Consider the following 12,770-nt stretch of genomic DNA (forward strand, 5'->3'; position numbering starts at 1 on the left):
TAAAAAAATTATTTTCGATTGCGGGGGTCAATTACCATCATTTTTGGTTATTATACATACCCCCGAATTTCTACCCATTTTCTAGAAAAAAATTCGAGAACACTGCACCATCGCAGCTTTTGGAAATACTGTTGATACTTCTGATTATAACACCTCATAGCACAATTTTGCATTTATTTCGTGACTTATATTTGCTTTCCTATTCTATACACTGCTCTGCTCGACATAGAAATGTTTAAATATAGTTATCTATTAAAAGGAATAGAAAAATTCAAAGTATAGGTTGCTATTTCACCCAAAAAACGTACAAAAATTCTGAAAAAATTCAGGGACATAATCAATGACAATACGCATTTACAGTAATTATATAAATCCAGTGTCTCGAAAGCTTCCATACGAAATTCGTATTTTTCTATGATTTTTTGCATTTTTAATTTTTCACGCCTAGAATTCGGGATCGAAAAATCGAAAAAAATTCTCAAACACGTATCTCGATAACCACGATGCACCAGATTTTTTTCCGTAATTTTCGTGTTTGTTTAAATACGGAAAATAGGCACGAATTCGATAATCCGGATTTTCCCTATATCTATCCTTCCGAACAACGCAGAGGGTTGAAACTTGGCACAGAATGTTTATTTCTGATGCTCTGTCGATGTCAAATTTGGTTCAAAGGCACATTTTACCCCCTTACTCGACTATACCCTTTTTTGAGAATGATACCGGATTCCTAGGATTCAAACACCTCACAGATCAAGGTATTTTTAACTAACTTAACAAATACAATACGAATACAATGATTGCTCGTAATTAAAACGTTACACGATTCATAAATTTAGCTTCTGTTTTTTGTAACGAATGGAAATGCTGAATTAACATGTCCCCCGATTGAATTTTACCCAATTCAGCCGTGCATTGCTGTGCTCGAAATGCAAGACGAGAAATAATATTTGGTACGACGGAATCGTTCGCATAATTTTATTAATATCTCTGTCATGGAAAGTAATTTCAGCGAAGACGCTCATCATTCATGCCGGGTGTGCCGAAACAAAACGATCCCGCAGCGAATTGTCACCGATTCGTAAACGATACACGCGCCCTCTAGAATTTCCAAGCGCGAAGCACACCATTGGCGATGCAACATATTTTTATTCCTTTTTCTCTCTTTATTCTAATTCAATGTGTTACAGTTTCGATAGCATTCGGTCTCAGGATTGTTCTCTTCTTTATTTCTTTTTTTTTTATTTCGAACACTCGGGTTCCGAGAGACAGCAGGCGGTTAGAATGAACGTACGAGAAAATTATTTGCAAAATTATCTCGGTAATAAAATATATTTCTACACACACACACACACACACGCGCACACGCACATACACAGTCGTCACGGTGCATCTTATCAAAACAAGCCTCGCATTCATCATCATCAGGGGGAGTATAAAATTGGTCAACATGGCTTTGCGTAACGCAAACAAAGAAACGAGAGCGGGGTCCGATGATATGTGTGAGAGAACGACGAACAGCTGACACGGAGATTTACATTTACGGGCGCGGCAGTGTTTCCCGAGCCGGTGTGTGTTTCTCGTTGTACTTTCGCGAATCGTCGTAATCGCTGGTCGTAAAGAAAAAAAAAAAAATAATAATCTGTATCCGGTTCGATCGAAACGGGGGTGGGAGATGTGTGGGGTGGGGGAGAAAAAAATCAATCGATATCGCACGACGATGCTACGGATTAGTTGGGTAGTGCGAAGGTGTAGAGTTTGATAACGATTGGTCGAACAGAGGGCGCCACCAGAATCGTTCGAACGATTCGCGCGAGCAGTTCCTCCAGGAAAACATGGGGTTCGCTACTTTCGTCTTCTCGCATACTGTGCACCATCCTAATCACATTGTTCGTTCTAAATTACTAATAGTTATAGCTTAAACGTTAACGTCGTTCCGAGGTCTTTTTTGTATACAATCTCTCTCTCGCTTCGCGCCTCGGCAATCACAACGGAGCAGAGGAAAGAGCCAAGCGCGGGCAGCGTAGCTCGGACCTTTCGTTCACAGCCTGACCGAGCCGTCGCTTTCGTCTTCCGAATTCAGCCACGAACTGGCTCCAGCTTCTGCATGACGTCCACGAAAACAAAAAAAAAAGAGAAAAAAAAAAACATCACGTTTGATTCCAAGCCCATTTAGGTCTATGACGACGCCCGTCGTAGGAATAAACAGTTTCAGCGTTCTCCTAATTGTTACATTTTCAGCTTAAAAAATAATTGAACTAAGAGCAGGCCAAGACACGTCTGACGAAGAAGGAACATAAAAACGTTTGAAGGATCTTGAACGAGCCTTAAAATTACACTCGGCGACGATAAGATAGGGCCACCTATGATCATGCCAGTGTTCTCGCGAAACTGATGCAATTTTCTTGCGCTTTTCTTTTTTGTTTCTTTACTATTATACGCAACGTTCATCGCGTAGAGCTATGTAATAGCAGAAAGACGAAGAAAAGACCGACGACCATGCGATCTGAACAAAAATACTCTTAAAAAAAATTGTTTAAAACTTCTGATTTTTTGTTTTGGAGCGTTTGTTGAAATTCTTAGGAATTTTCTTCCCAAAATATATATTACAAGACGAAACAGAATTTTGGCAAAGTACTCTTTCTTTTTGAGAGCCTTGAGAGCATTTTTGTGGGAACCATGATCGACAGTCTTTCGTCCTGCTGTGACTACATAATGTGAACGATGACATTTTGCGAAATGTAATCGCCAAGTTCGTGAATTTTATCAGTTTTTTGTAACATTGAAAAAATAGGTGTCCTGCCTTTATCCGATTACACTGTCCAACAAATTAAAATCTTTCTGTTCTGCAATATCCATTGGTTCCTCGTCTCGAAACACGAATTTTAAAAAAACTAGTTGGACAAGTTTCAAGAGGTTTCGATGGACAAAAACGTTACAAAATGGACAAGCCTGGAGATATGTTGTATCTTCCGATTAAAACAAATTTAATTTAATTTCTAAATACTTCAAAAAAATATGTCTAAACCGTGATACTCCCTTAAACAAAGAATTATTAATAATCGTGTTTGGGACGAGGACGCTCACACGCCTGGCTGACATTGCAGAAGAAAATTCGTGTTCGACAATGACTATCGCGAACAGTAAATTCTACAGAGTGTCACGGAACGATACAACGCCTCTGGATCGGTGAAGATCTATTAAAAATCTCTGCCCTCGGAACGAGAACGCAAATTTACGATAAATCTTTGATACAATTTTTCAAGAGAACTCGAGTTCGAGCTCGAGATCCTTCGAGACTTTAATTCTCTACTGGTCGGTAGACTACGGATGCAACGATAAAAAAAATTAGAAATTTTTTAGAAATTTTCAACCGATCCAGAGTTGTACAACCACACAGTGAGGTGGAATATAATTCCGCGACGCCCTGTACGTCGATGCGTGGTGGGAAGCGAATAATAAATCTTGTCCTCGTCGATTTGTCGTCGGTATCGAGGAGGATACGTCCTCGACTTGTTGGCATCGGTAGAGATCACACAGTTTCATCGTGGCCACGACAACATACCTATTCACTCAGGTACGCGCGCTCAGATTCGACAAGCGGGGTAAGAGTAACCTTCCCCATTACATTTTTTTCATTTTTTTTACATCGTGTTGTAAACCGGACTGCTGTGCCTAGGCCTAACCTGCAGCCTGGCGAGAGGATGCGTCCTGCCGTGCTGTTGCTGCTTCTTGCTAGCTGCCACGACACCGGCGGAGGGTACCGGCGGCCTGCCAGGTGCCTCCGGCGCCTCGGTGAACAACGGCGACGAATGATTGTCGATCATGATCGGCGCCGACCTTCTGCTGAACTCTGGACCGAGCTTCGACTTCGCCGACGCGTCCATCGCCTCCCACTCTTTGTCTTTGTGCACGCGCAGCTGAATGTCCGCGGACTTCCTCGGGTCCGGCTTGATCTCGTACTTGCCGACCAGCACCCTGACCGACCAATCCTCCGCGCCCTCCTGCGCGGACCCCAACGCCTCATCTTTGGTCTCGGACGGAGCCTGGATCTTGGACTCGTCGTGAGGTATCACCGGCGACGACGGCAGGCTCCTGATCTTCGCGTCCCTCTTCGACCCCCGACCGACCATCGACGACTCGTTCTCGAAACTGTTCTCGGGACTCCTCTCCGGCTTGCTCGACTTCGCCTCGAACTCCTTCTTCAGGCTCTTGACGATACCGGACGTGTTTCGCGGGCACTCGGCCTCCGGGGAGTCGTCCGCGGGCAGACACCGTTTGCTGAACACCGACTTGTTGCTCAGATTCTCGAGGACCATTTTGTGGTGCTTGACGGAGGGGCACTGGGTGGTGTTGACGACGCAGGGGCTCGAGGTTTCGCTCTCGGATCTGCAGGACCTCAGGGACGAGGGGAGATCGGACTCGGAGGAGAGGGAGGAGGGCGCCGGGGCGCTGGTGGACAGCCTGCCGACCGTAGGTATCGACGAACCAGCGATGTCGATCCCTCGTACGGGACTCGGGGAGCTCCTCGCCGCGTCCACCTTCAGGCTGTGCTCCTGACACGGCGACGAGTCCCTCCGTCTCGGCGTCGGGGACGCCGTGTAGTGCAGGAGCACCGGGTTGTACGATTCCTCGTCGACCGGCAGCCTGTCCTTGTCCACCGCGTCGGAGGTCTGCGTGCACACGCGTTTCACCGTCCCCGAGGACGTGTTCTCCTCGAGCTTTTGCTTGGTGCGTTTCACGGTGCCCGGATGCCAGGGTATCTCCTCCTTGTCGTAGGGGAACAGACCGCTGGAACCGAGGAGATCCGAGGGCCGCATGTCGTACGAGCCCCAGGAGCTGTTCCTGGAGGGTAGCGTGGCCCAGGAACTGTGCACGGAGTTATTGTCCAGGACCACGGCGCTGTCGTAACTGCTCCAGGAGCTCTGTCGACTCGGCGAGTCCCTCGTGACCGGTTCCCCCTGTCTCTCCTCGCGATCGAACACCCGGTCTACCTGGGTGCTGAAAGGGTCCCCGTCCTTTCTCGTTCTCCGTCCCAGGGTACCCGAGTACACCGTCATCGTCGCTACGCACTCGTCAGTCTCGCCACTCACTTCCCCGTTGATCTTACCGTTACTACACGAATTGGTACACGTCGCGTCCGACGACGCGGTCCAGACTAGACATTCACTATCCCTGTTCCCGTTGTTCTCCGTTTTCTTCGCCAACGCCGCCAGCGTCTCCTGCGCCAGGCCGTTCTCCTCGTCGACGGAGACCGGGCTCTGCGCTCGCGGGGGTTTCCCGTCCGGGTCCGAGCTCGGCGAGGACGGTTTGCTGCCCACTGCCTCGAACTGATTCGTCAGATTCAGCACCAAACCTTTCCTTCTTTGGTGGCCCTGCGTCTCCAGCTTACTGACCCGGTTCTTCACGCTCGGCGTGTCGGCCGCGGGACCCGGCAAATGGACGATTTGGTTCTGCGAAACGCTGTACGACTGCCCGTTCCCGCAGGGCATCAGCACGTTCCGTGCCTCCGGCGTCGCGTTCGGCTTCAGGTTCGTCGAACGAAGCAGGTCCTCCCTGGTCACTTCCGTGCACCCTGCTTTGTCGATACTCTCCAGGGATTGCGAAAGAGGAACTGTAATAGAAAAGATTGCAGATATTGTAAATTGTCTATGTTGGAAAGATATACCTAGTATTATGTTTACACGTTGATAGATTTCCTTCCACTGATATTATAGGCTGAGGGGGCTCTGGTGGTTAAATAACACTTAACCCTTTTAGTGCCAATACCGAGCCAATTTGACGAGTTTGTTATGGTTAGAGAAAAAGCTCGTAAAAACCAAACTAAGAATGATATTTAGAAAATTCAAAAAGCAGCATATTACGAAATAAAGAAAGAATAAAGTAATGGCAATTGCATTTCAATATTTATTGCGAATCACGACCGTCTTGAACAGACTAAACAATGCCTGAGTGTAACAAACTGAGCATTTTGACTCAAAGAGTTTCCGGAGGGATAAAAGTTTGACTACGCACCAGGTGGCAACATATTTTCGGCGATTTTCACGTTTGGCGACCAACTTTTCGGCCTCTGGCTGGTCTTCTTCAACTCCAGCCCCGAAGTAACTTGTAAACCGTTGTCCGCGTTGCCAGACTTCTCCTCTTTCTTGGACTGGCTCTTCGCCGAGGTGGGCGACTTCAAATTGGTGTCGGACTTGGACCTCTGAAGCTTCTCCTTGTTCTTCATCGCATCTAGGATCCCCTGATAAGTCTCCAGCTGTATCAGGAAACTGTTATTAGGCTTGATGCAGTTCCGTTTGTCTTTCACGTGCTTCCAGGCCTGAGAGAAGTCCCAATTGTACGCCTTCATCGCGTAGGCGATCACCACCGAGGCAGATCTGGATACTCCCATCTTACAGTGCACTAGTACCTTGGAACCTTCTTTCTTTGCCTTGGTGATGTACTTGAACGTGTCGTCCCAGTGCTTTAGCAGGTCCGTCTTCTCGTCGTCGTAGACGCGCACGTTCAAATACGTGAACATCCCGGGAAAGAAGTTGTCGATTTCCCTAGTAACGTTCAGAATATGCCTGACACTGGACAGACAACGATTACAATAGGCTTAAAAGAGTTTTGGGGATCGTGCACGATCGGCTCGATGATAACAATTCAAAGTAATTACGACGTAGAGACGTTTGGGACGATAGAGGGACCGGAAACTCACCCGTTCTTTTGAAGTTCCTCCAAGTTGCTCGCGTTCCACTCGCTTCCCAGGTAAACGTGGTCGAATATCTCGGTCGGCGCGTCCATCTGACCCAGAATGGTGAGCATCTCTTGATCGATGAACGGTTTAAACTCACCGAGATCCATGTCGAGGTCCTCCTCGAGGCGGCCTCGAATATACTTGGAGGTTACTTCGTCGAGATCTACGGACATCATGATCTCCTTCAACGTTGACCGGATCACGCGCTCAGTCTCGTCCCTTTCTCTGGGCCTGTGATAAGGAAAGAGTATAAATATAGCAGATCCTTTGATTTTTTTTCTATACTAGAGTTAAGTTTTGATCGAGACTCACTTGGTGCGCACGCTGTCCGGCGACGGTGGTCTTCGGGACTCCAAGTTGTCCATAGCATGCCACTCGTTGAGACACGAGCGATCGCTCTCGATTCGTTGCTCATAGTAACTGACCCAATCGTGCGACAACCCACCCAGGAAATAGTTCTGCTCTCGAGCCTTACTCGACACCTTGTGCAGCGTCTGCAACGCCGACCTGCGAACGAATCAAAAGAAACAGACTGTTAGACCAAAGTCCAATTGGTTTCACTCTTTGCGTTTCGTTTATTCCCATAATTTGGAAGTGTATCGATCGAAACTGACCCCTTGGGATCTCCAGAAACTATTAACTCCCGTTACACTGATCAAAAGATCGTTCCTCGGACAGAAACAAAATGGATGACAATTTCCCGTCGAAAGTCTGACTTGGTTAACCACGAACGAAACACAGTCGTGATAACATTTTTATTTAGCTCGCCACAAGCTTATCAGAGAAAAACTAAGTGGTTTAAAACTTTGAAAATACAAAATTAATTTACTACTTAACATGGAGGCCATTATACCAAAGAACAATATGGCGGGGGCCATCGATATATCATTTTATAAGTATCAATTTTTGTGATACTTATCTACCATTATCGATGAAACTTTTTTTTGTTATTTGTTTAACCTTAAAACAAAAATAGTTAATATTGTTGGTATTTCTTTCAAATTTTGGGGGGCTAAAGAATTGCTTGCACGTTTGCACAATTAAATAGCGATCGATCGATAGAATTCGGTCGCCATTTTGTTATTGGCGAGTGGTTTCTAGCCGGATCCAGGAGTAGACGATCTTAAATCGAAGCGTCGAAGTGTTTCGCAAGTGTTATGTCATTGCCTACGAAACAAGACTGCAAGGCCTACCAACCAAACGAATTCAAAGGTGAACTTTCATCGCGGACGTTTAAAAATACTTCGTCAAGGATGGTTGGATGTGCTTTGGCAGTCGCTCTTATATCCATCGAGCAATAAATTGTCATAGACGTTACAAAAATCAACTTCGTATCGAGTTTGGCTTCTGGTTTTTAGAAAATCACCATGATCGATCGTGTTAAAAAGTTTGAGAAGTTAGGAGCTCATCCTGCATCGACTCGGGAAAAATTCAAGTGGCAAATTTAAAATTAAAAATTCTATTTAGCTTCTATTCAGCAGGGGGGGAAAAGCAGTTTATTTTTATGTCGCTATCTTCAGACAGAGACCGATGTTCTTAGATCGCCAAGCAGTTGTTCCCCTTTCGCGCCTAAACGTGATTAGATAAAACCGTTTCCGGCTTTCTCAGGGCGCAAACCACCAGAGACGCTGGTCGACGTAGCGTCCAGAGCTCGTTCTTCGTGTTAGACGACGTGTCTTCGAAGAGTTTTGCGTAATAGTCAACGACGTCCATCGACGAGTACACTCACGGCTTTGCAATTAAATATTTTACGTAATGAGCACACATTTACCGGGTGTCGATAGCGTCGACAGTTTAGCTAAATACTGGCTGACACCACTTAGCTTCGATCGACGATTTTTTCATCCCTTTTTTAGGGATCTAGGGAAAATCTAATTGTTTGAAACTTCCTTCCAAGACACTAGAAACTAGTTCTAAACTGTGATTCCCCACTGTTTTGATGCACAGAGATTGGAAAGAGAAAGATTCTAGATAAAATGCGGCTAACACCACCACAGAGCTTCGATCGACGATCTCTTCATCCCTGTTTTAGGGATCTAGGGAAAATCTAATTGTTTCAAACTTCTTTCCAAGACACTAGAAACTAGTTTTAAACTGTGATTCCCCACTGTTTTTATGTAAAGAGATTGGAAAGAGAAAGATTCTAGATAAAATGCGACTAACACCATCAGCTTCGATCGACGATCTCTTCATCCCTTATTTAGGGATCTAGGGAAAATCTAGAATCGTAGAATGACAAAATGATTGTTTGAAACTTCCTTCCAAGACACTAGAAACTAGTTTTAAACTGCGATTTCCCCCTATTTTGATGCACAAAGATTAAAACAGAAAGATTCTAGACAAAATGGAGTATTTTTAAATTTCCACGATCGCACTTACTGTAAAAAATAATGCAGTGTTCGAGAGTTTCAGCTTCGAATGGCCTCCGGGGCGACAGAGAGTTCGACTCTTTCTGGGAATGGTCGGAACGTTAAAAATCGAACAAGTTCATTTTACGCGTGGAATTAGAAGTTCGCTGGAATGTTAGTGTTTTCGACGGCCACTGGCGAAGATTCGTCGGATTCGATTTGTGTAGAAGGGTTCGGTATCGAGCGCTTCCGCGTGAACACCATGCCAAATCACGAGCTATTAACAAAGTCGATGTTCCGACGGTTTGCGCAACAGATGAGGACAACAGCACGAGAGAGACTGAGGCCCGAGGCGTAGCATCGTAATTATAATGAGTCGCGTCATCGGCTGATCCTAAATGGAACGGCTTGTGAAGCAAGCAATGACGAACCGATCGCTCGGGACTGTGAATTCGATTCGATGTCGTCGGGGAATGTTCGTTACGCGGCTGTAATCGTACGAGGGTCGTTCGATAAGTCCATAGAAGATAAAAAAAAAACTAATTATTCGGTTGTTCGAACGATCTCACGGCAGATTTTAAGGGGGGGAGTCTCGTGTAAATGATAGAAAATTGAACCATTTTTCTTAATTTTTTTTAAGGAAATGTTACATCTGACGTTATGATTCTTTTTTGCAGTTTACTTAGCTATCCGTTGGGAATACAAGATAATTTTTGTATTGATTTTTCTTAACTTTTAATGTTGTTATCACGTCTGCGGTAAACTCATTTAAACCGTATTTAAAATTGCAGAACGCGTAAATATTATTTTTTAAATGAGAATGTTTCAAAATATGAGATACAAAAACAATATCGCAATAAATAAAGAATTTTTATTTTAAAAGAAATGGAATCTAATTAATTTGCACAACACGAAACGGTCAAATGAATAATGCCACGTTTATATTTTTAGGGGCGTGTAATTTTGTCAGATTTTACAAAACAGTGAAACATAGTTAAACAAATCAAAGTTCTCGTTTGTTTCGATTATTGTCTGAAATGTTCGATTGGTCATGTTTAGAATATCAGAGTTTTAGCAAATTGTTGTGTATCTGGAAACGTTTCGTTACACGCGCATATTTTCTTTAGCGAATTTCATTCTGGACAGACGCCAAACACGCTGCAGTCAGAAAATGCCTCGAGACAATGAAGATCAGCCAACGACACCCGTTTCGTGGCCGCCTAAAACCATGGCTGACTAATGGCGACCGAGCAACGTGTGCACGAGTTGAGAAATTGAAAGCAGAAGGAATGTAAAACCCTAGAAAATTATCTCAGATGCTTGCAGAGTCAATGTCTTTCGTTCTTTCGAGTAGTTTTTAAATTCGATTCTAATTTCGACCGAACTCATTCACCAAGTCAGTGAGCGAGTGAGTGAGAAGTGAGCTAGCTAGCTAGCAAGGAGTGAGCTAGTTAGCCTAGCAAGGAATGAGCTGGCTAAACTGGCAAGGAATGGGCTACCTAGCCTAGCAAGGAATGAGCTAGCTAAACTGGCAAGGAGTGAGCTAGCTAAACTGACAAGGAATGGGCTAGCTAAACTGGCAAGGAATGGGCTACCTAGCTAGCATGTTGTGAGCTAGTTAACTAGCATGTAGTGAGCTAGCTAGCCTAGCATATAGTGAGCTAGTTAACTAGGATCTAGTAAGCTAGCTAGCCTAGCATATAGTGAGCTAGTTAACTAGGATCTAGTGAGCTAGCTAGCTAGGCATGTTGTGAGCTAGTTAACTAGGATCTAGTGAGCTAGCTAACCTAGCAAGGAATGAGCTAGCTAGCTAGCATGTAGTGAGCTAGCTAACCTAGCAAGGAATGAACTAGCTAACCTAGCATGTTGTGAGCTAATTAACTAGGATCTAGTGAGCTAGCTAGCCTAGCACGTAGTGACCTGACTGGTTCTCACCAGATGAAAACTGTATAATATAATAATCTGCAAGATTAAAATTTCTATTTCACACCATCGCAAGCTATACAACTTAAAAATTGTAACCTCATTTTCGTAACCTCGTTAAAATTCACAAATTCCATCCAAATTTATATCCCTCGCCCTCTTAACTTGAGAATGAATTTTTCTAGTATCATAGTGGTAAATCCTGTCACCCACATATGAGTGACGTGGCAGTCGAAGTGTTAACATTATTTCTACTCTTTTTTTTAAGGACAATAACTTCAAATTAAATTAGTATTTTGTGTCAGCCAATTGGCAAAGTAGAATCAGTTGATCTTAGCTTCCAAAGCTGGGAAACTTTATTATAAACAATGTTCACAGTTTTTCCGTACAGGATGAGTAATGAAGGACTGAATCTGAGAATTTATATTCTTTATATAAAAAAAAATACATAAAAGAGCATTGAAGAACATGTTTTATAGAAGACCCCCTTGAGTGAACGATATTTTGGATTTCGAAGCTTCGAAAAATTGTCTCCTGGCTCTGGAATAAATCTTGCGTGGCTGTGAATCGGTAGAACCGGAAACGCCGGGTATGACCTTTGAGAAGAAAGTGGATCTTGACCTGGGTGAAGTTTTATTGGCCCGTTGGAGGACGCATCCTGCATACGAATAAGGAGCTGGCCAAAATTGGGGACCGTTATGTCCTAGATACGAAGAAACTCGGCTGCCGGTGACGAAATCTGTTTGAAATTTATTTCTGGACCGGCGAAATATCGCGCGATGCTCGAATCAGGTTCGAAAAATAGTTGCCTATTTATCGTCTGCGAACTTCGACGTTGATTCTATTTTCTAATCTCTTCTTTCGGCATCGAGTGGGCGGAACTGTACTCGTTGTTTCATTCTTATTCTCCGCGACAAAAGTTTCCATAAACAGATTTTTATTAATAGTCGATTCGAGTATTCGAAAATGTTCTTTTTGAAATTTTGAAATCTGTAATAATTTCATTGTTAACAGTAGTAATAACTTAGTGCTTCTAATAACGTATTCGTAATTCTATTAGAAGAGAATTTGCAGGAACAATGGATAGAATAATTCGTAATAACTAGACTGCGGATGTTTATGCATTTATGGGAAATTTTAATCCTCAAGAAACTACAGAATGCATTTAATATGCAAAAATATAAGAAATACTTAAAGTAAGATACGAATTATTATATTTAGGGGTTGAGACAGCCCTCTGCGAAGCTTCCGTTTCATTAATTCTATTAATAAAAATGTGAATTTGCATAAAGATCCGCAGTATAGTAATAACTTTCGCGTTGCACGTTTCGTCCGGACAAATGCTGTTTTTCGAATTTCTGTCGAAGTTTATTTAACACTGTTCCTTGAACATTTCGAGAGTATTTAAGAAACAATGGAGTCCCGATTTACGAAGCAGACGAGCACATGGCGTAGCAGACGATGTAATTACCTGTGACCGTAGCTATTCGTTTGTGCAATCCTTGAACCACGGGTGAGTCATTTTAGAAACACGCGTATGAGACGCGGAATTATTGTTGGTACATAAAACGATGAGTAAATTAAAGTAACTATTCTCCCAAGATTAGGACGAGAAATATTTTAATTCCGCAACAAATATGTTTCTAGGATTTTTCCTTTTCTAATCGGAGCTTCAAAATGGTGGTTCCTCGAAGTTACGATCTAGTTTCTACGGATGAGCTCGTTAGGATCCGTTCGAGAAGGTTGGGAATCGAATTTTG

At 43.7% G+C, this 12,770-nt stretch overlaps 1 protein-coding gene across 4 annotated transcripts in view; it reads right to left on the minus strand.

Annotated features, from left to right (window-relative positions):
• Positions 1-438: 438 nt before the first annotated feature.
• The window catches only part of LOC122396505 (protein phosphatase Slingshot), a 63,881-nt gene continuing 51,549 nt past the window's right edge, over positions 439-12,770 (minus strand). For 3 of the 4 annotated variants that reach the window (XM_043394990.1, XM_043394992.1, XM_043394991.1), the window contains 4 exons: positions 7,052-7,246; positions 6,701-6,970; positions 6,016-6,572; positions 439-5,614 (listed from right to left, as the gene is read on the minus strand). In XM_043394990.1, coding sequence (XP_043250925.1) covers positions 3,645-5,614; positions 6,016-6,572; positions 6,701-6,970; positions 7,052-7,246 — 2,992 coding nt within the window. In that variant the 3' untranslated portion in view covers positions 439-3,644. Of the gene's footprint in view, positions 5,615-6,015; positions 6,573-6,700; positions 6,971-7,051; positions 7,247-9,118; positions 9,455-12,770 lie in introns of those variants that run through there. The other variant, XM_043394993.1, reaches the window with a different exon arrangement.

Source organism: Colletes gigas, unplaced genomic scaffold (assembly GCF_013123115.1).
Source record: "Colletes gigas isolate AHSC1104 unplaced genomic scaffold, ASM1312311v1 Colletes_gigas_Sc00007, whole genome shotgun sequence".
NCBI lineage: Eukaryota > Metazoa > Arthropoda > Insecta > Hymenoptera > Colletidae > Colletes > Colletes gigas.